Here is a 27,510-nt window from a genome sequence, read left to right on the forward strand (position 1 = left end):
TATTTATTTTTATGTGGTGCTGAGGATTGAACCTGGTGCCTCACTTGTGCTAGGCAAGCACTCTGCCACTGAGCCAGAGCCCCAGTCTCCCTAAATATTTTTGATCTGCAGTTGGTTGAATCCATGGATGTAGAACCCACTGATACTGAGGGCCAAATGCATATACATCAATCATCTGAGCCTTCTTCAAGACTCACATTGTATGGGACTCCCATGCATAGGCATAGATTTAAAGCAGTTTTTCTCCTGTTCATCTGTCATGTCAACTTAATTAGTAGCCCAACCCAAGAGCCTGGAAAGGGTGGAAGGAAGGGAAAATACAGTGGCTAAATGTCCCAATCTCCAGGAAGAGGAACTTAGAAACATATAAATGCCTGCCACCACCCCCACCCCCACCCCCAACCCCACTACCATGAGGTTCTCTAGTAAAAATCCTAGCATTTGGTCACAGGAGGGAGCATCCAGACAGACCTGGATTGTGACCTAAGGGAAGGCGTTTAACCTCTCTAGAAGCTTCAGGTTGGGGAGTGGGTGTCCTCAACCATAAAACAGGATAAGAATAATCAGGACCTCAGTAGGTAGCTGAAGATTAAATAGGATATTGTTTGAAAGGTGCTTAGGATAATATCTGGCATGCTATAAAAGCAGCCTTTGTTATTCTTCATGCCTCTAAGGAGTTTAGAATCTGGCAGAGAAGAAATGACAACTGGCATGAATCATTATAGAGGTAAACAGTGCAAGACAACAGATAAGAAAGTGCTAACTGGTGGCCCAGAGCAAGCACAGTTAGAGATTGTGAGATGGGGATCTCACTAAGAATGCTAAATGAAGCCAGGAGGACTTCCTGGAGGTGGTGGGAACTGAGCTGAGGTTTAAAGTGGGGAATTCACTGGAGCACAAGTCTGCTGGGCCCCAATGGCTAGAACAGAGGGAATGTGCTAGGATGCTGGGAAATCCAAATAGAGAACAAGAGGATTCCTAAACTTGGGGATCTTGAAGGCAGTTTGGACCAGATATGGTGGGAAATGCCCCACTGAAGGTTTCTGAGGACAGGACAGCTTGCTGATCCTTTCTGTAGCTTAGGGAATACTGACAAGGGGAGGAAAGGCTATACCTGTTTAGTAAATGCATTTTTTTTTTCTGAATATTTTTGGTCTGCAGTTGACTGAATCCACGGATGCACATAGCCAAGTGAAAAGGGAGGTCTCAGACTCAGGGAGGGAGCTTGAGGACACTCCAAGCATCTGCTATCTGGGTTGGCTGAGGTGGCAGTGACCAGCCACCCCACAGGGCCCAGGCCAGAATCTGCTATTCAGTTTCTATAAAATGTTGCTCTCTGAAGGTTCTGCACCCACAGACAGTATATACTATCCACCATCCAGGACTCCCAGGCAGGAAATGTTTGGTCAGAGGCTGCCGTGAGGTCTGCAAAATGTTTGCCAGTCTGAATCAGGGGAAGTGGCCATTCTACATGGTTGGGTGGCACGCCAGCTGGTCTCTCATTAACTCTCTCAATAATACACTAGGAAATTAACAACCATTTCTGCTCCATTAACACCAAAGTTGGCCCTTCAGGGAGAAAAATGGGGGTGGGGAGGACATGGATTTTGTCTAGACAGAGGCGCTCATAAAGGCCAGATGCCTAAGCTTCTGCACTTGGGAAGGGGGTGGGACGAGGAGACCCTGTGTGCCCCCCACAGTGGGGGTCCCCAAGGAAGAAGTCACCAATGCCAGTCTCATCATCCTTAAAATGAGGGTAACGTCCTATCACAGGTTTACTGTGAGGATGAAATGAAATTGTGAATACTAGCTAGGTCTGCTACCCTACAGGTGTCCACTTAATTGCTTTGTCATTTTTACTTTTATAAGGAAGTGGACTCCTAAGAGAGACATGTCACTGGGTGTGGTACACACCTATAATTCCAGACACTTGAGAGACTGAGGCAGGAGGATTGCAAGTATGAAGCTGGCTTCAGCAACTTAGAAAGACCCTGCCTCAAAATAAAATAGTTAAAAGGGCCAAGAATGTAGCTCAGTGGTAGAGTGCCCCTGGGTTCAATCCCCAGGGCAGGGAGAAAGAAAGAAAAAAGACATGTCAAGGGGTTGCTTTTCATCTAGCTAGAATTCAGGGCCACAAACAGGCCTTACTTGGTTCAGGGTCCTCAGCCAGTTCCCAGTGAGTGGGAACAAAGAACTCTGGTGCCCTGCTACCCAAACTATGGTCCCTGGACCAGCACTAAACACAGCAATAGCAGCAGTGCTCTGCAGCCTACCAGCATGCAGAATCTCAGATCTCATTTCAGACCTGCTGAACTGATTGGCTTTATAAGATTCCCTCTCCCGCCAGGTGGTTCAAAGGCATATTGAAGTTTGAGAAGCTGCTAGGTATTTGATCCTAGGGAAAACTACCTCCTTCCCTCCCAACTCCCACTACAGGAAATATTGGGCCTAGAACTCTGAGTTGATGGAAGTAGAGGATGTTAGTACAGAGGGCACTTTGATTAGCATCTGCTTGCTTGTCACACTGAATAAAATTACTCCCAGTCACAAGTTAAGAAAATTATTCCCTTTTCCATTCCATTCAATCTTTCCTATTACTGAAGAAAGATTCATTTTGGTGCTAGTGTGTCTTTAACATCTCTATCTATCTCCCTTTAAACAAAGAAGCAGGAAGGCTCAGAATTAGATCCTTCCAAGGGCAACAGTGTGTAACTAGAATTAATAACAATGCTTAGTTTTCAGTATGGTTGTTTGTAAAGGAAACTTTTATTTTTGCAAGTGTACAAATTTCCCATTAATTTTCTTTCTAAATAAGTTACATCTTAATGAATCAAATGAAAGAAAAACATTAAATATGTAATAACAAAAGTGTGTAATACAGCAAAAATCACAACAGTAGTGAGCATATTAATGACTTGAGTTTGGTAAATTATTATTCTCTACAGTTAATAAAAGCCTTTTGAGATCAGTGTGTCTACTTTTTGCTTTTTGTTTTTTTTTTTTTTGTTGTTGTTGTTGTTGTTTACACAGTCGGTCATGACCAGCATTTTCTTTTTAAAAAATATTTTTATTAGTTGTTGATGAACCTTTATTTATTTATTTATTTATTTACTTACTTATATGTGGAACTAAATCAATCCCATGTCTCATACATGCTAGGCAAGCACTCTACCACTGAGTCACACATTTGTTTTTTATTTTAATGGAGTGGAATGTTAAAGGATAGAAGAGCATAAACATATGAATGCACTGCAAATGTGGAAGGGTAAAGGCTATTGCGAAACTTTGTTTCAGTGTGCAAGCTTACAATTTAAAATGTCTATACTGTGTGTGGGTAGCAGTTCAAGGAGTTAGCAAGTCACTCCTCTAGCCCAGCCCAATCTCCATTGATAGGGGCATTCTGAATAAATCCCAATGTGTAGCATTAACTCCTTTGGCCAGGCCACCCATGAAAAAATTTCCCTTAACGCTATACCCTGGACACCTCCCCAGCACAGCCCTTTGGCTCTCTCTCCCATGGCACAGAACTGACAACAGTAGCCACTGCATGGAGAAACTAAATGAATGGGTGTTCCCCAGCCCTGCTGAGGTGAGGGAAATGCAGGAGGTGTGCACCGAGTCACTGTTTCAACCTGCACAGAAAGAACTAGGGAGAAGCACTAAAGGGACAACATGCCCTTTCTGGAAGGATAGGACTACCCCATTATTAGGAACTGCCTCCCTGGCCTCTCAACTCTCCTGGGCTTAGGCAGCCTTGAGTCAGTAGTCTTCCCGGAAAGAGGACTCTTTCCTTGAAAGGTAGTGATGGGGAGGGCAAGGAATAGCAGGAAAATGCTCTGGGTGGGTGAGGAATGGGGAGCATCAGCGGGTGGTAGCTGGAGGAGGGAGCTTGTGGAGGCTAAGCCTTTGCTCTGGCGACATTACAGAACCTGGGGGTGGGGATGGGAGTGGGAGTTGGGAGACAGGAGCAGAGGTGAAGCCATAGGAGGGAGGAGGCCCCTGTAGTCAGGTTCAGGGTTATGTGAGGAAAGGAGGAATCAGGAGTAACTAAGGCCCTAGAGACAATTGAGATTCCACATATTCATCCCTAAAAAGGACATGTGACTAGGAGGGAGTGGCTCATGGGTCTATACCCAACCAACCAGGGGCTCCTAAGAATACTAAATGAAGGAAATGAGCAGCTCCTGAAATTTTGAGCAACAAGAGGAAAAAAAGAGACCGGAGGTTGGGGGGACACCTCCCCTACTCCTGATTTGGTTTTCAGCTCACGGGAGGCTTTCTCCCTCAGTCTCACTACCCAAATACCTTTGGTGAAATGGGGCCTCTGATCTTAACTGGGCCTTTTTGACCCCCAGCCAAAGGCAGGGTCTGCCACCTACACTCAAGACTTCTCCCAGAGGACTAGGGTCTCAGAAAGGGTTCTCTGGGGTTTCAGGGGCCTTAGCAGAGGAGGGGAGTGGGACTGGAGGAGTTGCACCATGCCACCATCATTAACATGCTGTCCTGGGTGAGTTCAGACAAAGCAGCCAGATCTTAGCCCAACCAGCTGTAGGCCTAGCTAAGGGACTTTGGTGCCTAGTGGCCTGATTTATGGTTGAGGGCTCTCTTTATTTTTCTTCTGAAACTGTGGAGGTGAATTTTAAAAGCCCAAGAGCAGGTCCAGCATACTTGGGCTTTGCCAAGTCCTCTCTTCCAGTTCCCACTTCCTTGCCCCTGGCCCCACTTTGCTCTCGAAACTGGGCACTAGCTACACCCCAGTCCCGCCTCCAAAGCCTATTCTCTCTTGCATTAATAATCAGGCCTTCTTGCCAATAATCCCAGGAATGAGGTTAATGCTGACATATGGCCTCCTGAGTGCCTGTGGGGAGAATACCTTGAAATAGAAGAGGTACTGGGTTGGTGGGTGCTAACAGGACACTTGGGGGTTGAGAGCTGCCCACATATGATGGGTTGGGGGGAGTCAAGAGACAGTCTTCATAGTTGTCATTCTGGCTAGAGATGAACCAGATCAATCAAACTCAGTGAAATACCAGTTGCCAAGAGGCCCTCACTGTGTTGCTGTGAAAGGCCAGAGTGTGGAAGAAAGAGCATAGTGTAGAGTCAGGCAAACCTGATGCTTGATGCCTGGCTTGTCTTCAGCTCCATGACCTTAAATTAATTCTTAACTTCCCTGAGTTCCAGTTTCCTTCCCATCAAATGGAAAAAATAATTCCTGCCTCATGAGATAGGGACAGGTGACAATATATGAAGTGCCTAGACCTGAGCTGGCACATAGGAGGGGTGCTCAACTGGCCTTGGCTAGAATCATTATTATTGTTGGAACCTGAGTGGGGCTCTAGGGCCAGAGGGACCTAAGGTTTGGCCCAGCAAAAACTGGGAAACCTTCAGCAATAATTGAACGTCTCAGAGCCTTGGCTTCCTCATCTATATAAGGGGGGATGATAAAAGGTATCCTTTTTGGGGTTTATGATAATGCACAGAAAGAACCTAACACAACATCTGGCACAGAGTCGAGATGATTAAAGTTTGCTTCCATTCTTTATAGAACAAATAGAGAAATCTATTTTTCTATGAACTCAGCAGGACTGATGGACTTCTTTTTATGGGGTCCAGTGGTTCTGGGAGACCCAACGATGAGGTTTCTCTGCTCTTCTGCAGAAAACTATTCTCGAAGACCACTGGTGTACTATCACACAGAAGACACTGCCACCTTGATCCTAAAATTCTCAGAGGGGTCTTTCTCCCCAAACTATCCCTTGAAGAGAAAGACTCACTTAAAAAGATTGCTCACAGGCTGTTTAGACCCGGGATAATGCGCAGCTAGCTGGGGGTAACCACAAACGAGGAAATCAATTGCTGCTATGGGGAGTACATGTCCCCCAGCCAGGGAGACAACTAGGCTTAATTACACAGCATCTTTGGCCTTCACAATCTTGATCCATTAAACCCTTGCTGCTCTCTAGGAGGCAATACCCAGGAGGAAGGGGTTAGTCCAGCCCACTAACAGGATCAACCGTTCAATTCCATGAAGATAATTACAGACACATCCTTCCTCAATTGACCTAAGTAAACCCACAGATCCCCAGTCAATCCTGGGTTTGTCTAGGCAGTACAAGTTCCATTGGCATATGCAGAGGCCAATGGCCACCATGCCTGGAGTGAAGAACAGAATGGCACCTGAACAACTGGTCCCCACAGACTGGTTCATCTAGCCTCATCTCCTGTAGGTCAGACCTACCCTGATACTTCTTGTATAGTCCATAAACTCATATTCACCTTTTGTCCTGATGTGTGGTGGGGAAGGAAGGGCAGGAGGGAAAGTCAGGAGTTAAGTATGGGGGCAGAAAACTGAGGGAAACCAAATCAGGTCTGAATCTGGGGACAGAACTGGCAGCTCCACCTACAAATTGTCATAGTACCAGCTGGTTCTGCCTTAAAGGTCTTTTTGCCAAATGCTTCAGGAAGGGGAGGACTGGGCATCTATCCTCAACCTTGCATATGGGGGACAGTGCCCCATGCCCTGATTTCTTTCTTCTTCCCCAATCAGTCTGCGGCAGGTTCTCCCCAGGCTTCAGAGATAGTGGAACATTCCCAATCGGGGCACCCAAGGCTCTAAACGACCATATTTTACCCTGAGTAATGCAAGCTGAGTCAGGCCAAGGTCACACATCAAAAACAGCCTCTTCACTCTTCTACCCCTCCTCACAAGGCAGAGGACTGAACTCAGAGCCTTGTGTAGCTAAGCAAGTGCTCTGCCACTGAGTTAAGTCCCTAACCCCAAAACAGCCTCTTCTTGTGCAGCCTTGGAGACTGTGATAGAGGAGGCTGTATGCACAGCCTTCTCCCACTGGTACAAGCAGCCCTCAGAGGCAAGTGCCAAGACACTGTAGGTAGAACATGGTAGTGATTAGCCTGCGCATCTCCTTAGCCTGCCACAGCCAAGGGCCTTGAAGGTGGCAGGCTACTGATTTGGCCTGCCTAAAGCTACCTAGTTCCAGGCTTACCAGCAAAAGGCTCCAGACGAATCAAACAGCTGCAGCAGGAAATGCTGCAGTGAAGCCTTCCAATCACAAGCCCTAGCAAAGCGGGACTCCCTTGGGGGGTCTCGACTCACTACAAGCTACTACAATTACCAAATCCACATGCCAGGAAACTTGTGAATGGGCCAGCTAACAAGTTTCTAGGATTTCTAGTGGAGTGCGGAATTAAAGGAGTCAAGGACTCCTATGAAAGAACTTCTCTCTCATACTCATGCAACCAAAAACTACCAAGGGTTTATACCTGAGAACTGAGCTAGGAACCTCCTAAAAAGTTGGGAGTGTGACTCAGTGGTAGAGCACTCACCTAGCATGCAAAAGGCCCTGGGTTCAGTCCCCAAGACACACACACACACACACACACACACACACACACACACACAGGCAATCTGGTCCAATTCTCTATTCCTACCCATCCTCTTGCCACCTGCCCAACCCCTTCCAAACTCATCTGCAAGAAGATCCCTGTTCAACAGTGAGGACTGTGACAGTGTGACAAGCTGGACAGCTGAGCAGTTCAATAGCACTAATCTTCAAAGCACTTTATAAACATTAACTAATTAATCCACAATCACCCACAAGAGACATCACAGCCTCACTTTATAGAAGAGTAGGCACAAGGAAGACTCAAGAACTACCTCAGGAAGCAAATCATATCTCAGACAGAGAATAGCCCAAGTCTTCCTACCTTCAAGAAAGGCAGAGTGGATTTTCTTATCATCCCCCCTTAACCACCCTCCCAGAGCATCTTCTTGCTAATTCTTACAAAACGTTCCCGTCATTTCTTCCTTTTACCAAAGAACAACAACAGCAACAATCACAACAACAAAAAGTTTTTCTGAGCAGATGACTTAATTATTCTGCCAGCCCCACCTCTGAGACTCCAGCAACCATGACAATTATGGGCTGGTGTTGACAAGAAGGAATAAATTACTGGGGCTATTCAGAGCACAAGAAAGCATCCATCTGCAGGTGTTTGCTGGCACATCAGGGGCCGTCTGGTGTGGCCTGGCTGAGTGAGCTGCTCTGATGAAGTTCACAGTGTCAGTGGCTCGATCCTTGGTATGCCAAGCGTGGCGCTAAGATGAAACTAAGGCAGGTTCACGGTCATTTGGAGATGTGTTTGTATCCCAACAGCCTCAAATATTTTCCTGGTCTATGGATAAGGACTCAGTCTGTAAGGGGCATGAAAAATATCATGAGAGACTGAAGTATCCCTTGGAAATGCCACTTGGAGTAAGAGACATTAGCTCCAAAAGGCAGGATTCTCGTAATTACAGATGGTCATGTTCTATCTTCTATAAGGTCCAAGAAACTACAGGTTTTTGCTTGGTTCAGTGGGATACGTATGTTTGGGGATCAGTGCTGAGTTGCTCAGAACAAAAACAAGGAGGTTGAAATAACAAAGGAAGGGACCTGAAATGCAGCCCTCAGTCCCTCTTCTAAAAAATCCTGACCGTTTGAAAAGGAGCCAAGTGACGAGCCTGCCTACAGCCCACATGTCTCAATCCAGACATGCTTGGAGATCTGTCTCCACTTGATGGAACATAGAAAGTTTCAGAGCACCCCTCATTTTTGGGTTGCTTCACAGAACTTAATTTAGTCCAGTCTTACCCCATGGTATAGAACACAACTAAGAAGTATTGAGCATCTAGTAGAAAGTGTGGTTGGTGACAGACACAGAGAAGTTAAGAAGAAGAAAATAGCCTACAGAGAGAGTCAAACCAGCCCTAGGGAAAAGAAGCTAGACAAGGTATTAAGGAATGAAGTTGGCATTATTATATTCATGCAGGAAAAAGAGTAGTAGAGACAGGAATTTGGGATGACTGGAACCCTCACCTGCCACTCCAGTTTACCAGCAGAGGACTCTGCTCCATTCAGTCCCAGATCCCACAGGCAGCTGGGAATCTAACTCACATCCTTGAGTCTGACAAATCATCATTACTCCAGTCCTTCAAGACTTCTACTATAAGGAAGAGAAGGGATTTGACATCTACACCTTCTCTAATGACCATCAAGTGTGATGAAGTGGACATACTACTCCTGCCACAGATGCTGAAAGAGTAGTTTGACAATTCCAAAAGCAAGAAGGCCCTGGTGTGCAGTCTGGCACCTTAGGAGTTCCTGGGGGCTGCAGATGGAGCTTCAGTCATTCCTTCCTGGGCTCTAGGCCCAGCCCCCAGTTCCTGCAAGAGTCCAGGGACAGGTTGGGGTCAGGATCATTGAAGCCACTTACCCTGCTGGACCATTTTTGGGAGAACTTTGGGATAGAGAACTGAAAAGACAAATGTCTCCCATTCTATGTTACAAGTCAAGGTCTTGAATAATCTCAGACATATCTGAAGCTCAAAGTCCTCGTCACTGTCCTTGGGTATCATCTGAATTCCTGCTCTGTCATTTATCAGTTATATGACCTTGGGTAAAACAATTTAAGTTTACTGGGCCTCCATTTCCTAATCTGTGAGTTCAGTGACCTTGGGTAAAATAATTTAAGTTTACTGGGTTGCTATTTCCTAATCTGTGAGTTCAGTGACCTTGGGTTAAATAATTTAAGTTTACTGGGCCTCCATTTCCTAGTCTGTGAATTCAAGAGCTGTGAGGTTTGGTCAGAGTGGTAGAAAGTACCTAGCATACAGTAGGTGCTCAGGAGATGCTCTGCTCACCATTACAGGAGCAACACTAAGGTTGAGCCTCTATCATTGCATCATTCACATCTCTCAGAAGTCACACCAGCTGCCCTGGGTGCACCCCCTTTACAATTTCTGATGATCTGGCATTTTGGGGGACCTATCATCTCAGGATTGTGAGCCTCATAAGCAAACAGCTTCCTGAGAGGCAAAGGAACTTCCTCTGGGAGTCACAAAACCATGCTGCCAGGCAAATGACAGCCCGGGTATTTGTTTTAATTTAGGCTCTTGTCAAGAGGAAACTTGATGGCTTACAGCCCAAACATGACTACACAGCACCTCCCCAGGAAGCCTCATGCTATGGGGCTCTCAAATAAGCTGTTCTGAAGAGGGAGGCAGGAACTCCTCACATTGCTGCCAAGTCAGTGCCCCCTGCCTGCCTCATTATCCAGCTGTCCCAGAGGTCCAGAGGCCACGGTGGCAGCACCAGGATACAGTTCAGATGCCAGCCTACCTGAGCCAGGACTGGTTTACCGTATCCCAAAGAGGCCCTTGGCCTAATTCCCTTCTATGACATTCCTTCGGTCAGGAATTCTCAAGGCAGCCTCAGGCAATTTTGCATCTCAGATCCAAGTTGGATATGGTGGGGGACGGCCTCTTAAAAATAATCAGGTGTGTGTGGGGGGGGAGTGGGTCTTCTTCAGCATGGAGAGAAAGTCAGAGATGTGTTTCCATAGGATTCTATGCTTTGGGAAACAGAAACCAGTACTGGGTTTTGCAAAAAGCCAGAAATAACCAGGAATATAAGCAGCATGTGAATGTGAAGCATTGTTATGACTGTTATTTGCAAAAGCACAGCTAAGCAGAGGTCACTAATCCTTCCTGCAGATCAGGAGCTGATCTGCATCAGAGCTCTGAACAGATGTATGTCCCCATTCACACACACACACACACACACACACACACACACACACGTCACACAACCTTGGGCCCTAACCCTCACCCAATGAAGTTGACCTCTGCAAGGAAAGGAGCAGATGGAGTGGCTGGGTTTGGCCCAGAATGGAAACCCAGGGGATCCAGTTTTGCCCCTTTGATGTTGAAAAACCAAAGCAGAATGAACCATCACAAGGAGAGCTCCTGGGAGGAGGCGAGCAAAGAAAGTAGGATGGGGTGGGGGGAGGAGATATGAGGAATAAAACAGGATTCAAGGGGATGCAGAGAGAAGAGGCTGGATATTGGGTACTGCACAGCCTTTCAGGGCAAGACCTTGGGACTCAAGCTATCACCTTTCCCCTCCTCCCAATACGACTGTCATCAAGGAACTCAAGCTAAGACCCTTAAAAATGTCCTTGAAAAAAAAAAAAGCAATAAAAATGTCCTTTTTGTATGGTATCGAGTGTCCAGACTCAGAACCTGGCTCCACCTGTCTCCTGGATTCCTGCTTCAGGACTCTGAGCTGGGAGACGTTTAAGAGGTGGGAGGGTAACAGTCAAGTGGATCAGGAAGGGTGGCAATCTACTTACTATCTTCCTCACAGGCCAGCAGGACCCTCTTCCTGCATCTGGAGAAAGCATCTGGAGATGGTGTATCAAGGGAAGGGTGGGGGAGAAGAGGCGGTGCCGGTGCCGTTTTAGCCACCTAAGCCACACGGGGTGGGGGTGGTGACACAGCTCCCGGTTTAGTCCAAGTGCCCAGGAAGTCCCAGTGATCAATTTACACATCCCCCGCGGCTAAAGAAGAGCAATCACATGATCCAGGCAGATTTGGGAGCTGTGAGGGGTGGGGAGCCCTTCTTTTATTTGAGGGGGGGCGGTGATAAGGCTGGGAGTGGTGATGAAGACGGTAGGGAAGACTGCAGAACCGGGGATTTCAGCTTCTTCATCCAAAAGGCCCTAGTGAGATATGCACTTACAGTCTTTTCCCAATCCAATCAATCCCACCTTAGCCCCGAACCACACATCGGCCTCGGAATATCCCTGAGGTGGCAAACTTGAGCGCCAAGGATTTCCCAAAATGGCCTTTCTGCTTCACCATGGACAGAGAAGCCGCTAGTCAGGGAGCCGAGGTAGCACCCTAAAAAGGGTGCTCCCATCCCCCTGAGGGTCGGAGAGGGCTGGATTACACAACAGGTGGGAGGGGGTTAAAGCAGCTCTCTAGCCCGGTCGGTCCAATGCCCCTATCCCCTTGAAGTCTGCTCTGGGGACCCCATCTTTTGCCAATCTCGGGGACCCCATCTACAGACGATCACGGGGATCCCATACAGCTCCCCCGCCTCCCGGTCCGCTGCGCACCTAGTGGAGGATGCCCGCGGCCCCCAGCTCACGCCGAGCTCCCAGAGAAGCCTAGCGGATGGGAACCGGGGCCGTCGGGGCGCCTCGCCAGGCGCGGAGACCCTTACCGCCCGGCCTCCCCGACCCGAGCGCACACGTACTGCTGTACAGGGTGTCGATCCAGGAGAGGCGCGGCAGGCCCCGGTGGCTGAGCGGCTCCATGCCCGCGGCTCCGCACGGCTGCGGCGGCGGCGGCTCCGTCAGATCGGAAACCCGACCCTCATCGCACAACAAAGGAGGGAGGGCGCGGGCAGGCGGGCTGGGAGCCGGGAGGGGCGACCAGACCCGGAGACCGAAGTTGCCAAGCGCAGGGTGGAGGCAGGGAGGCAGGGAAACAGGTAGCTGGGAGCAAAAAGCCGGAGATGCTAGGGAGGAGACGAGGGCGGGCGACTGTTCTCGGGAACCCTTCGGGCCGCTTCGGCCAGTGCGAGCACCGCTGCAGATCCCCGCGCCGCGGCCCCGCAGTCAGCCCGCCAACTAGCAACTTCCCCCGAGCTACGCGGCGCCCAGGGGCGGGGGGCGGGGGCCGCGACCAATCCGCGTGAGGCTCCGGCGCGCCCCCACCCCCAGCCGCAGCACGCCTCCGAACCCGGTGGGTGTGTGGGCAGCAGTCCCTGGCCACACCGACGCCCAGTAAAGAGGGTGGCGAGTCCGAGCTCGAGGAGTGGTCAGGCGGGGTCTCTGGGTTGCTGCACAGACCCAGGCTCCCCTTCCTGCCCTCGTTGGGCTGAGCAGAATTCTGGCAACCCGCAGACAGGGGCCGCGGGAAGACCTATGGGCCCGCAGGGGTGACATCACCTGCCACCCCAGGATCTCTAAGCGCAGTTTTGGGGCTGGTTCGGCGGCCAGGCCCCTCCCCTGGGCGAGCCTGGGGAGTGGCGCTGACGGGGTTAATGTCCTGAGCGCCGGTGGTTAGGCTCCGCCGCTCCGGGACTGTTGGTTTCCAAACCTTAACAGTGCCTCCTCATCCATTCAACCACCCTTGACCTTAAAGTGCATCTGTTCCCGCCCTACACACCAGAGGGCGGCTCTGGAGAAAAGCAGGAAAGAGCAACAAGGGGCAGCGGAGGAACGACTTTCTCTCAGAAGTGCCCCTTTGGAGTAACCGGAAGGCAAACTCCAGGAGCTTTGGGCATCTCATGAGGCCTATCATGTATAAGTTGAGGCCTATCATGTATAAGTTGAGGGAAGTCTGGGGTCAAGATACCTCAGAGAACAGACAAAATTCCTCCTAACAAAGATCCCCTCAAAAGTAGTAAAGACATTGGGAGTGGGACTTTATGTCTTATGAATGCCAATTCTATGGGACCCAAGACAACTTTCCTATATATTTGGTCCTGTAGTCACACTGGAGATGTGACTGAAGAGATGAGTGAGGCTAGGGTGGACTAGGGAACAGGGGCTAACATCCTTTCCTGAACTTCCTGGGAAGAAAGCAGCATGGTCCACCAAGGGAGCCTGCACTAGACCATTTATTTACCAGGATAGTGATATTTCTAATAATGGAACAGTCCTCACCCCACTCCATCTCCTACCCAGACAGCTTAAGGGCAAAACCTTCACGATCCAGTTCTACCAAAGTTTACAAGGAGTTAAGCTTACTCTGGCCTTTGTGGAGGGCAGTGGTTGTTAGCATCCACTGAACTTGGTGGTGGTGGTTGGGAGAAGTCCTCAGTATTCCCAACAAACATCTAGTTCTTAAGGGGAGAAGCAGATCCTCACCCAAAATGCTGGGAGGAAGCCTGTGCCCAGTCCCATAAGCTGCCTGGGTACAGGCCTCCATAGCTACCCAAAGGAAAGGTGGCCACCAGTTCACAGTGGATTGGGTTGAGCACCTGAGAGGTGCAGGGGAAAATGCTCTGAGGTGTGGAAGCCTCTACAGGTGGCTGTTGCCAATATTTTCTAAAATGAGCCCCTCCCTGTATCTACTTGGCTCTCTGTCCCCCACCCCACCACTCTTGGTTCAGACTCTAGCGCTGCATCTTGCTGCTCCTCCCTGCTCAGCTGCCACCCTCCCACCATCTCTGACTGGCACATAAGATTGGGAGCGCCAAGCAGGCACCTGGAGCTTGGCAGGGAGGGAGTCATGCATCTCCAATGAGAAGCTCCAGAAATAGAGCTCCCGGATGAGAGAGGGAGCATGTAGGCTCTCCAAGGAAGCAGACGGAGGACTAGAGAGGGGCCTCAGGCTTCTCTTCTTCCTGCATGGCACCCTCAGAAAGCACAGGCAGAACCCAGGAGAGGAGGAAACAGGAGCATGAGCTGCAGTCATCCTCCATCATCAGCCCAGGGAGGCCATGGCACTGTTCCCTTCCCAACAACAACAACAACAAGACTGCCTGGACCCTCTCCCCACACTATGGGGATTTTCCTGATGGTCACATCCGGAGCTGACTGTGAGGAGGCCATGGATATGTGTTTCTGTGTGAGTCACATACATTTGCATACATTTTACATTTTTATCTACAAAGGCTTTAACAAGCTATTTTCAGTGTTTTTCAAGTTAAAATCTTGCAATTTCTCTCCTTAGCATTGCCATAGCTTGCTTTTTTCCTACATTCTGTCCAATTCTCCCTGGACCTTCCCCTCTACAACACAATGTAAGGTAGAGGGAGAAACTACCTGGGCGGCAATATTTCTAATATCTGACACTGAATGTCAACTTGGATCTTAGCGTTTTGTTCACAAGGATGTCCTCACTGTGAACATCACTGTTATCTCAGTTTTTCTGCATTTTCCAGATGAGAAAATTGAGGCATTGAGCAGCTAAGTAACCCAACCAGACCAACTGGCAAGGACTGGGACTTTAGCTGTCTGCTTAAATAATGTACATGCTTGCCTTCACTGTCAGCTGACTGTTAAACACAGGGTATTGAAGATCCCTGGAAATCCTGGCTGGTCCATTGGTAAGACCTCCTTCTAGGAAATCTTTCTAGTCCCATTCTAACTCTAGATGCCCATTTCGGAAAATGTTAGTTACTTCAAGATTTTCTTGATGCCTTATGGGATGACCTCCAGTGTTAATACCATATAGCCTGATTCTGACCTTGGATACTGCGATGATTAAATGGGACTTGGAATACCATGGCAGTTTGAGATTGGAACAGCTGCCTTCAGATCTCTGGCACCTAGGGCAGGAGGGAAACTGGGGAAACCCTACCATGTGCCTGGAAAGGAAGGAGTTAAAAGAGTTAGTTACTCTTCTCAGTATTTTGCCCAAGGAATGCTACCCTGAAGTGCTCTTAACCCCAGCCATCAACCCCAATCTGTCAGAGCAGCAGGAAGGTGTTCTTGTAGACAGAACTCCCTGATTCAGCTAAGTGCCTGCACCAGCCTGTGCACCCCAAGGTACTGAGTCAGCATCCATCGCACCACCTCCTCCACTCCCCTACTAACCAGTCCCTTGCCCAGACCCTGGGGCCAGGGCTCTTCATCTTTCCCAGCTTTCCCTCCAGCCTCTGCACTCAGGCTGTCCTCAGTTCCTCCATCTCCATGGTGACCTGCCCACTCCTCCCTCACCAATGGATTTAACAGGAATTTAAGGGTTGTACACTGCCAGCAGTGCAGGGCTGATGATGTGAGGCTGAGCAGGAAAGAGATGATAGATCCCATTCTGAAGGCCAGCAGCCCTGCCCTTTACTCCCAGGGTGGTATGTTGCTATCCAACTATTTGGCCAAAATGAAAAAAAATGTGATGATCTTAGAATCAAAACCGGGTATCTCCTCCAATCCCTAGCATGGCAAACAAAACAAAAACAGCAGCAAAAACTGTGTATCTCCACTTTTCTTCCCTCTCACATTAGCAACAACCCAGCTCCACTGTGCACAACAGGAAAGACCCACGAGTCCCTGCTTTCCTTGATCACCCAATAGTCACTGCTGGCAAAGAGAATGTTGTCTGCATGCTAGGGTCAGCCAGTGTGTGCAGAAGCTGGATGCATCGGCGTTGAGGTGTGTGGCACTCCACATTCAAGTGAAAAACAGAAACAGACCCCGGTGACTAATAGCCCAAGAGTTTGCACCCTCCCAGCAGATTTGTTCTTTAAAGATGGGTCAGTATTTTTTGAACTATAGAACCCAGCACCCAGTTCAGAGGATGAACAGCAGTCATATAGGCTTCCAAAGCAGCTGTCACCACTGTGTTCCCAGATTAACCCTCTGCCAAAAGTCCAATAGACTGACATTCAATGCATGTTGAATAAGTAAAATTAAGGACAGGTAACATTTATTGAGTGCTTGGTAAGTTCCAGGCACTGGTCTATATGTTTTATGTGAATTATCTCACCTAATCCTCATAATAAGGCAATGAGACAGGCACTACTATTATCTCAATTTCACAGAAGAAGAAGAAAGGCTAAGGCATTGGCCAGCTAGCAGATGGAGACACTTGGAAACAAACCAAGTCTGAATCCAGAGTCCACGTGTATAGCTCTGTATTGGGCTGTAAAGAGTGATCAAAAGAATAAACAGAATGAAGTTAAACTTGGGGAAGAAGAGATCAGAGTTACATAAGGAGTCAAGGCAGTGTTATTCCAGAATACCCTAGGGCCACTGATAATTAAACAAAAAGAGAAAACCATGTCTGCTACAACAGCATAGATGATCCTGGAGACAAGTTGAACACAATCCAATGGCATTCTCGTACGTGCCAGGCCCTGCCAAACCCCACTGCCTCTATGCCTCACTGCCTCTATGCCCCACACCAGTCTCCATCACCTACAGAAGGTGGGTACCTGGGGGTCAGGTAGATGACTCCAGATCTCCTGTTGGCAGTAGCAGACCACAAACTTTGCTTCCTTTCCACTCCTTGCCTCATTTCTTTTTCCTTGGTACAGTAAAGCAGTATCTACTCTTCTGGGATTCACCCTCACCCCTTGGATCTAGAAAGAAGAAAATTCCCCAGACATCTTGAGTCACCAATCAGGGAGAAGGCTTGGCCTAAGACTCTGTCCTTTAACCTCTTACTACCTGCCTTTTCCCAGCCTCCTGATTTTCCAGCACACAGTGAGATCTACAAGTAACAGAGATGAATTTGCAGCCATCTCAAATTCATTTCTCTATTGAAGTTTTGTGTCAGCTTGAATCATGGGAAAGATCTGCAGTCCCGGTAAGATGTAGACCTTACTCCCAGGGAATTGCATTCACCCCTTGTTGCCTCCCTCAGCATCACTGCCAGGAGAAAGCACAGAGACATCCAGGTCTCAACACAGTGACACTTCCTGCACATACCCATACATTCCCCAAGGGCTGTGTTCAAGCCCTGTTCCCATAGCCAGGGCCACAGCAAGTTCAGTATCATGCACAGAGCAGCTGGCTTAGAAGAGACTAACCAAGCTGCAATTTCAGGAGGGTCTCTTGCCAAGCCCCAGCTAACATGGCCCTCGGCTGACATTGCTTAGGTTGTACCACCCAAGGATCACCATGAGAGTTTCCCTAGAGTCAATCAGAAGGCTCGACAGCATGGTCTGGGGTCCCCTCCATCATTTACTTACCACTGAATCCCCATCAGCATTTGGAAAGATGCCAGCTGAAGAAGAGACAAGAGGTTTCTCTAAGTCCCCAAAACCCAGAGACCAAGTTAAATGGCTCCAATTTCATCAGTTCCAAGGGACGCAGGGAGGCATGTCCAAGTTGAGCTCAGAACTTACAGGCTGGCCCTCTGCCCTCCTGTGGTCACCACTGCCCTGAAACTGGCTGTGCTCCCCACTCTTTCAGCCAGAGTTCTGCTGATGCATCCTGGCCCTGCACTGCTCTGCCAGGAGCTCTGACGCCACCCACCAAGCTGGCCCTGTCCCCATCAGGCCCAGGAGTAGCCTCAGGGGGTGAGGGCTGTCAAGGAGACTGGCTCCAGGAGGTGGCAGCTGAACAGCCAGGAAAGTGAAGACAAAGGAGCGTTTGAGCCTGGCCAGTGGTGCTTGCCATTGGTGGAGTCTCGCTTTGGGGTTAATGGATGAGCAAGCCGGTGTGTGACTGTGTCTCTTTAAGAACTGGACCTCTTTAAGGCAAGTTCCCTCTGCAGTCAACTCATGCCACCACCGGTCCTGCGGCAGAGAGCTGGGCTCTTAAGCGCCATCTGCTGTCCCCAAAGAGCAGAACCTTAGCCACCAGAGGTGTTCCAGCCAAGTGTTGCATTTAAATTTCAGCTTCCCAACAAATTCTGCCCAAGTCTGCAGGTTGCTATTGTAAGCAGCAGCGCTGGAGGGGTCAGGAAGAGCAGGAGTCTCAAAGAGCGATGAGGGGGGAGAATGTCCAATACACCAGACAAAATCTTCAGCTAGATCCTCTCAAATTGGGGGGACTTTCCCAATCTCCCTGCTTATCAGCTATAGGGACCTGAGGCACTGCTGAACATACCCTTATTGACTTAATCACCGAGACAGTGACTTTCAATTGGGAAGAGGTAGTTGGTATTGCCCTGCCAGAAAGTATTTTTAAATGTGCAGGAGAATTTAAAGTGGTCACAACAACTACGTAGTGACTAGCATTCCATGGGCAGAAGCCAGAGATGTTACAATGTCCTGCAATATGCAGGACTGTCCCAAAGAATTTCTGACTTCAATGCCAACAGTATTGAGAATACTACACACTTGGGAGGGAGAAACTGAAGGCCATTCCTTAGCAAATTCATATCCCATCTTCTTTTCCTTATCATGTCACCTTTGGTATCCTCCTTAAATAAATGTCATTTTATAAACTTAGGGAGTGTCTGGCTCAGGCCACCTTCATAAGGGAATTCAATGTTCTACCTTTCCTTCCCAAGAAGCAAGGCACACACACAAGGGAGGCAGTACAGATGTTTTAGCTAGCCCAGTTCCACCAACTGGAAAAGAACTATTTGGATTGGTTGGAATGTCATGTGGTCATGTTCTTTGGGAAGAATAAAGAAAAAAAAAAAAAAAAAACAGGATCCTAGAATCAGATTTGGTGCAGAACCATTGCTGCTCCACTTAATCTTCTAACTGTTCACATAAAACTCCAACCAAAATATCCCCAGTGTGCACAGGAGTCACTTGCTAAGCAGCCAGCTTCGATGCTGCATTCTTTTTTCATCCAATCAGACTCTGATGGAAATGGAATAGAAACTTAGAAAATATTCAGACCACTAAGGGAATTTCAGTCTCAATTCCTGGAATCCTTCTCCTAGACCTATCCCAAATTTGCAATGCAATTTGTTTTTAGAGAAGGGAGGCAAACTGTAGCTCTCTATCAGAAAAAGCAGTCTCTGGGTGCAGGCCTATCCTGTTTCTTTCTGTCATCTTAGGAGTCTGAGAGAGAAGAGCTGGTTGCTGGCAGTAATGCTGAACTCCATTGCCCAGTATGCTATAGGCTGAAGCCAGCACTAACCAACTCCCAGAGATGACTTTGAACCCAAGGGCACTTAACCACGAGGCCACATCCCCAGTCTTTTTTTGTATTTTATTTGGAGACATGGTCTTGCTGAGTTGCTTAGGGCCTCACTAATTTGCTGAGGCTGGTTTTGAACTTATGATGCTTCTGCCTCAGCCTCCCAAGGTGCTAGGATTACAGGTGGGCAACACCACGCCCAGTCAGAGATGACTTTTTTAATGCACTTTTTTTTTTTTTTTTTTTTTTTTGCAGTGCCAGGGATTGAACCCAGAACCTGTGCTTACAAGGCAAGCACTCTACCAACTGAGCTATATCCCTAGCTCCAATGCACTCATTTTTCATGACAAGCCCCTCCAACCAGATGGGAAATCTTGCAATGGAAGAAGTACAATGGAACTAATTTGGGGCCCTTGCCCTACTAAGAACCTAGCTAAAGAGGGTCTACAGGCAGCCTAACAGACAGGTAGGACTAGGGAGACCCTCTGCAACTGCTGCTTGCACTGAGCCATGTGACCCCTGGGCAGTTCTCAGAGCCCAGACTCATTAGGTCTTCTGAGAGTCTGCTAACAGTGAAAAAGTTTCCTTCTCATTTTCCCTTCACCAAAACAAAGAGATGAATAAAACTCTCAATATTTATTCAAGGTCTGGTTCATTGGGCATATCTGGGAAAATCAACTGAGGCCATTATGTCAGTAATCCAGAAGGGAGGTCTTCTAAGTTTCCTGCCATTTTCTCACCTGCTACCTAGTAAGGATGTTCTAGCATACTTAATACTCTCAGGGTTTTTCTCTCTTCTGAAATGAGGGGACCTGGTTTGAATATGATTTGTTGTTTTCCTGGAACTCATGAGGAGTTTAATACCCAAAGTCATGTTTATGGTATTAAGAATGTGGAAACTTAATCTGACTGGCATTTAGCAATGAGGACTTTCTCTTTTCTTTTCTTTTGCAGTGCTAGGGATGGAACCCAGGGCCTCCTTAGGCAAATGCTCTACTACTCAGCTATACTCTCATCCCCAAAGTGGGGACTTTGGAAAGTGATTAGATTAGATTAGATTAGGTCATTTTGGTGCGGCCTCATGATTGAATCCTGGTGGCTTTGTACTAAGAGAGAGAGACCACACAGAAATACACTTGTACTATAATTAAAAAGAACAAATTTAAAAAAAATACACATGCATTTCTGCTGTGATCTGATGAAGCCAAGAGTCTACACTGTGCTGTTTGGACTTCCAGCCTCCCATAAAAAAAGAGGTAATAAATCTCTTTTCTCCATAAAGTAGCCTGCCTTGGGAATTTTGTCGTAGAAATGAAAAACTGACTAATAAACTTCATGAGAGGTATCAATAAAGAATAAAATAAAAATAATAAAGGTGAAGCAACAATATAAGCAAATTATATTATGCTTATTATGCCAGGACTGATCTAAGGACTTTACATGTTTTAAACCATTTAATTATAGCAGTAACCCATGACCATTCCAGAATCCATGTTTTAGCCCCTCTGTTTCTCTCCAATAGAAGGGAAAGGGCATTAAACTGAGCATACCCTGTGTCTAGAGCTTGGCTCAACTGGGCATGGTGGTACACACCTGTAATCCCAGCGACTTGGGAGACTGAGGCAGGAGGATCATAAGTTCGAAGCCAGTCTCAGCAATTTAGCAAGCCTTAATCAACTTTTAAATTTTTTTGTAGTTTTAGATGGACACAATACCTTTATTTAATTAATTTATTTATTTGTGGTGCTGAGGATCAAACCCAATGCCTCACACATGCTAGGCAAGCGCTCTACCACTGAGCTACAACTGCAGTCCCAGCCCTAAGCAACTTAGTGAGATCCTGTCTCAAAACTAAAAAAAAAAATAAAAGGACTGCAAATATAATTCAATGGTAAAGTACCTCTAGGTTCAATCCACAATATCAAAAAAAAAAAAAGAAAGAAAGAAAGAAAAAGAAAAAGAATTATCAATAAATCCTTGTTCAGTCACTAATTTGCTGTGTGTCTAAGTAGCTCCCTTTCTCTTTTTTAGGGGTGCGGTACCTGGGATTGAACTCAGGGGCACTCAACCAATGAGTCGCATCCCCCGCCCTATTTTGTATTTTATTTAGAGACAGGGTCTCACTGAGTTGCTTAGGGACTTGCTCTTGCAGAGGCTGGCTTTGAACTCATGATCCTCCTGACTCAGCCTCCGGAGCCACTAGGATTACAGTCATGCACCACTGAGCCCAGCACCCTTTCCCTTTTTGGGCCTTGGTTTTCTCACCTTGACATGAAGGGATACAAGTCAATAATATCTAAGAATCCTTAAGAGATGGATAACCATGAAGCAGTTAACAAGGGAGGGGAAAACTTTCTTCTTTCCCATCCCTCTGTTACTGTATTCCTGGAATTTAATGGGTTTTGAGGGCTAGAAACATTATTTATTAGCACTGAATATTCCATGAGCCATGTATAAGTCAGGGTTACTTTGCCAAGGTTGCTAGTGAGTGTAAATTTGAGATATGCTCAAAAATCACAAAAAGGTAAGGTAATGCCTGATGGGTCAAAAGTAGTGTGGATAGTATGTTATGAGGGTTCACCATCTCCAATTGAGTTGATGCCTAAATGCTTCTTCTTTTTTTTTGGTACCAAGGATGGAATCCAGGGGCACTTAACCACTGAGCCACATTCCCAGCCCATTTTTATTTTGAGACAGGGTCTTGCTGAGTTGCTTAGGGCCTCACTAAGTTGCTGAGCTGGCCTCAAATTTGTGATCCTCCTATTTCAGCCTCCCAAGGTCTCTGGGATTATAGGTGTGTGCCATCATACCCAGTCTAAATGCTTCTTGAAAAAAGTGGCATTTGAACCAGGGCCTGGAAAGACAATGTTTCACTGGCAAAAATGATAGAGTGGGAAGACAGGGCATTCTGGGGAAGAAGAAAAAGCAAAAGTAATTGGAGAAGCAAAAAAGGGAGGGGAAAATCAAGTTGGTATATGCCCATGGTCCTAGCTACTCTGAAAGCTGAGGTGGGAGGATCACTTGAGCCTGCAAGTCTGAGATCAGTTTGAGTAACAAAGTGTAACTCTGTCTCAAAAAAAGAGAAAAAAAAAAGAAAGAAAGGTGAGAGCAAGTGGAAGCGGAACTAGAGTAAATGCCTTGGAGAACAGAGAGACTTGCTAATTGAATGTGTGACCTAAGCATGAACTTAGTGGCCCAACAGAATTTGCAGCTTTTCTTAGGCCTGTCTTTATTAAGAAGCCTTTCTGGGACATCTCTTCCTTCTCAATGCATAGCAGGGCTAAGGGTCCACCTCCCCATCCTGAGTTCACTGAAAGCCTTTCATTTAACTCTCCTCTCCCTGGCATCACAGATACTTATATTCTAGGCATGAGCACATTACCTTCACTTTTTTATTATGTGACACCTCTATATGGAATATACAATCACTACTCTTATTTTCTAGAAGAGGCTCAAGGCCAAACTTCCAGCAAGTAGTAGAGTCAAGTTCACAGTCTGGTCTGGCTACCAGTCACAAAGGTTTGGCAAGCATCCTAACCAGAGAGCCCCTCTGACACTCATGGCAGAAGCTGGGTTCCAGGCAGTGTGGCTACACGAGAACAAGAGGCTCATGTGCATTTATCCGCAGAGCTCTTAAAGCTACTCTTCAGGGAAAGTGGCAGGGCCAAGACACAAAGACAAATTTCCATGCTTTTCCTCCTCAGCCGAAGTCTGATGAACTCTAGGGTCTCTGCACTACTCTTCGGGCATGAGGCCTGTGCCTGGAGGGTCCCTGGTGACAAGATGAACTATTCTGCGGGACATCTCTCTCAGAAGCAATACCCAGGCTGACCCAGGCTCAGTCGAGTATATATTGTAAAGTGTTTTTGTTGTTATTGTGGTGGTGATAGGGATGGTGCTAGGGATCACATACCCAAGGCCTCCTACAGGCTAAGCATGTTGTCTATCCATTTCTATCAGGAGCATTTTAAAGGAAAGTATCCCTTGGCTAATGTCTAGGAGGACACAGGGGGTATCAGCTCTATATTTGGCCTCACTCAACTCCTTCCCCACACTTTCATGAATCTGCTGCCCTGGGCTTAAAGAAGAGTACCAATACATGTAGAACTTTCTGGATCGTTCTTTGCTTGGTGCTCTGAAGGGGTGTGTGTGTGTGTGTGTGTGTGTGTGTGTGTGTGCGTGCGCATGTGAAATCCCTTGGAGAAGATAACAGAATTTGGTATGTGGTGAGGTGTGAGAGATTCACTTTCCTAAGGAAGAATTCTGTTCCTCCGTGCAGTGCCTCCGTGCAGTGCCACCTGGCCAGAAGCCCTTTACCTACTCCTTGGAGGCAGCCTCCAGCCCTGCCCAGCCCCGGCAGCACTTTAAGACATATCATTCCTATTTCAGAGTCACCAGGAAATAGACCTAGACCTCCTACTCTGGGATGCAGAGGGTGGATGCCTGGAGGTGCTGAGCTGCAGCAGCCTTAACTTCAATCTGTGTGATTTCAAACCTCTGCCTCTGCCCACCTCTTCCAGGTCAGTCCCATGCCCAGTTTTAGTCTGACTGGTGGGAGATGGAAAGACACTGGGTCTCTGCCTCAGGCTACCTGGAAGCCTCAACTCCAGGGGCCTTTTCAGATCTTAGACATGATTCAGATGAAATCTGGCTCCTTACCCAACCTCCTTCTCATGGTCCAATGTGTCCCAGACAACTCATTGCCCAATCCCTACATGTCCCACTGAGCTATTTTTCAGGTTCCTATTTCTATCTGATTATGCAAGTTTCTTTCTTCCAGGAAGTCACATGCTTGTCACATGAGACTAGCCACAGGCTACCAGCAGTGGGAAGGGTTATGGGAAGTCCTGGGCCCAGGCCTTGGGTAGTGACTCCTCATTCCCTATAGCCAGCATCCCAAGGAGCTTTGACTCACTTGGGGAGAAGCCCAGCATAGGCCCAAATGAGACCATGACTTGTTTTTCAATTTCCCCAGAAGACAGTTCCCAGTTTGACCCTCTAAATACTTAGGTAGCCCTGGGCTCTGAGATTTCTCTGTCCCTCAAATCCCTTGTTCCTGGGGCAAATGCACCCTATGTCTGTCAGATCAAAGCCACACTGCAAGCCAGAGACAGGAATGTGTGCTACTACACCTGGCTGGTGAGAGCATCCACATGGGTTAGTTCTTTAGAGGCCCTTCAGGGGGGTGAGTTGCTTTTTCCTGGAGGCAGAGGAGCTGCTTTTGTAGAGACATATTTACTTCCCACCATAAGTAAGCAGAGATGAGGAAGTGCCACCCAGAAGCATCCTCACCTTCAGGGCTCCAGTTCTCTGTTGCTGTCTCACAGAAGCCACAGGTGGAGCTGTACACGCAAGCAGGCCATGCTTCCTGACAGACAGGCAAGAAACCTTGTCTTCCTGCAAAGACAACTAACCCCACATCAGTACACGTGGGCACATCTACCCAAGGCAGAGTTGCTGAAGATTTCTAGTTTTGCTTTTAAGACTGAAAAGGAAGAGGTTCTGTCTTGCCAAGGAGAGTTGCCCTACACCAACAGAAGTGGACTTCCCATCTGGCCTGCCTAAGTCTGCAAGCAAAGGTGTCTGGGTCATAGCATAAGGCACTGTCTCCTAACTGGACCCTTGCTCTTCTGAGGGAGTTGGTAAAGGTGGGGGGACTTTGCTCTGGAATGGTCAGTCATGGATACCATATTCTAGAAAGCAAAACCTCTCTCTAGCTCTGCAGGTGGAAAACAGATGAGATATGCCAAGGTCCTGCTATGAAGAACACTCAAGCTGTTGGCTCAGAAGCCACACTGCAATTAGCATCCTGTCATTTGCTCATTTGTACGTATTTCATATATCATCAAAAGGCCACATGGAGGGTGTGAAGTATATAGGCTGTTTGGTTGTTTTTTTTTTTTTTTTTTTCAAATACTGGGGATTGAACCCAGGGCCTCCAATATGCAAGGCTAACACTGAGATACACCCCAGCCACTGTTGTTTGTTTGATTCTTTTTAAGTTCATTGAGTTATTTTTTTCTGTAAGTTTATTCCATTATTTTTTAGACATGAGTTGGGGTGTAGCTCAATGGTAGGGATATGTGAGGCTTGGTCCCCAGCAGCAACATTCTCAATCTCTCTCTCTCTCTCTCTCTCTCTCTCTCTCTCTCTCTCTCTCTCTCTCTCTCTCTCACACACACACACACACACACACACACACACACAAACAAAAAGAGTGAAATGTGACCCACCCATAAATGCACCACACCAATTAACATTTTCCAGCCTTTCAGGGGATGCGTACAACAGTATCTTTACATACTTAGAGTGGCTCTGTAGACTGTGCACAAAAATTTCTCAATCTGATCTTTGGTCAGTCTAACATTCATTTTTCTGTCCTACCATTACATTAAGCAGGGCAAGTTCTACCTAGATGAGCTATGACTTCACTTTGCTCAAGGCTAGCCTCCTAGGCCACAGACACAAAGCTGAGCCTCTATATAGAATCTTCAGTACATCATTCAATTCTTTCTCTGGTCTCTTGGGCAGAGGGAGGAACAGTACCTGAGTTGTCAGTGCAGTTCAAGGGAAGAGATAAGGGCTCATCTGTAGCGTCCTCAATAATAGAAGCCAAGAAGTGCTCCTGACAGGGCCTAGGGGCTCTTCTGTCCTCTGGGCTGGGCTCTAGCTTTGACACTGGAAGGAAGTCGTGTGGTTGACCAGGGCTACACACCTGCCTGACAAGCGGCTATATTAGTGACATCAGCCTTTCAGCAATGGAAACTGAGGAGGAGGAGGGAAAGGAGTTGTAGGAAGAACTGTAAAGAAAAAGTTAGATTTGGATTCACCACCCAAACCCCAAACCCTAGCAGGAACAAAGTGAGTAGAGGGCTGGGTGTGCCACTCCAACCTCAGAAGACAAAAGACTGAAAAGCTTCCCAGACTTTTTCACACCATGGTACGTGCAGGAAATGACACCGTACACACAGAACACTGGGGTAGACAGACGAGCTGTGGTCAGAGGCGAAATGGGGGGAAGGGGAAATTATATTTCTTCATACTTTCAACTCATTCTAGACAAACTCATTGGGAAATGAGAGAGGGGGCAGAGAGACCAATTTTGACTTTAGAAGTCTCTCCACTGCCTGCCAAGTTAAAATCAATGAAGCCTCTTCCAAGGCTGCAATTCCAGCCCCACTGCAGGTGAAATGTGGCAGTGTCCAGAATTCAGTTGCACGGACAGTGGGGCATAGGACACTCTCCCTAGGAGGACATTCTATAGCTGGGCATGGCCACTGATAAAGCAGAGTAAATAGTCTGGAAGATAATGCCATCCCTGGTTTGGGTCAGACATTAGTCAATTTTGTCAAAAGGACTCAGGAGCTCACAGGCCCAATGACCAAGGTGGAGACTGACATTTACTTTGACAAAAGCAGGGCTGCCAACACAGTAGCTGGTGTCTCCTGGAGACTTCCTCCTGGCTTAATCCATCCTCCCTTGGTGAGGTGGGGGAAGCACCTGCTAACTGTCCTGGGCACTACTAGAAGGACTTTGGTCCCAGGCCTGCAGCAGTATCATTCACAGGTATTTAGATCAGCAACAGCTTCATAGCCCAGTGTCTGGGCTGCTGCTGGTTCAGGACACAGAGAGGGATGGTTTGGCTCAGGATATGGGTTCTAGAGACAGAGTAGACCTAAGTTCAAGACTGGTGTCCCTAAGTAACCTAACCTTTTTGAGCTTCCGTTTCTTTCAGTATATAGTGATGATAGCAATGGTTGCTATCTCAACTGAAATGGTTGAAAGTATCAAAAAGCAGCTGTAAGACCCCCAACACAGTGCCTGCTCCACTGTAAGCACCCAAGCAGTATTTACTATCATCATGTATGCCGGTTGAGTTTTGAGCTCATGGCGCGCGCACACACACACACACCCCTACATGCTATGAACTTAGGACATATCTGAATATTATACTTGGGGCATGATTCAATGCAGAATTTCTTAATAACAGTTTCAGCTATACTAGAGCCCCACAGCTCATACTCAAAAGAAAATCTCATCTATTTCTATTACTCATCTTAGACATCAATGTGATCATTCACTCTAAATTGCAAATTGAAAAAGTATCCCTGCTGTCTCTTCATATTCTCTTCAAACGCAACATCAATCACACATATGCGAGCATGCACA

At 47.4% G+C, this 27,510-nt stretch overlaps 1 protein-coding gene across 3 annotated transcripts in view; it reads right to left on the reverse strand.

Annotated features, from left to right (window-relative positions):
• Abr (ABR activator of RhoGEF and GTPase) overlaps positions 1-27,510 on the reverse strand; it is a 190,605-nt gene that overhangs the window by 136,743 nt on the left and 26,352 nt on the right. Inside the window, exon 1 of one of the 3 annotated variants that reach the window (XM_047547662.1) lies at positions 12,099-12,685. The exons of the other annotated variants lie outside the window; for them this stretch is intronic. Coding sequence (XP_047403618.1) covers positions 12,099-12,159 — 61 coding nt within the window. The 5' untranslated portion in view covers positions 12,160-12,685. Of the gene's footprint in view, positions 1-12,098; positions 12,686-27,510 lie in introns of those variants that run through there. 3 annotated transcript variants of the gene reach the window in all.

The sequence above is a fragment of the Sciurus carolinensis genome, chromosome 3 (assembly GCF_902686445.1).
Source record: "Sciurus carolinensis chromosome 3, mSciCar1.2, whole genome shotgun sequence".
Lineage (NCBI taxonomy): Eukaryota > Metazoa > Chordata > Mammalia > Rodentia > Sciuridae > Sciurus > Sciurus carolinensis.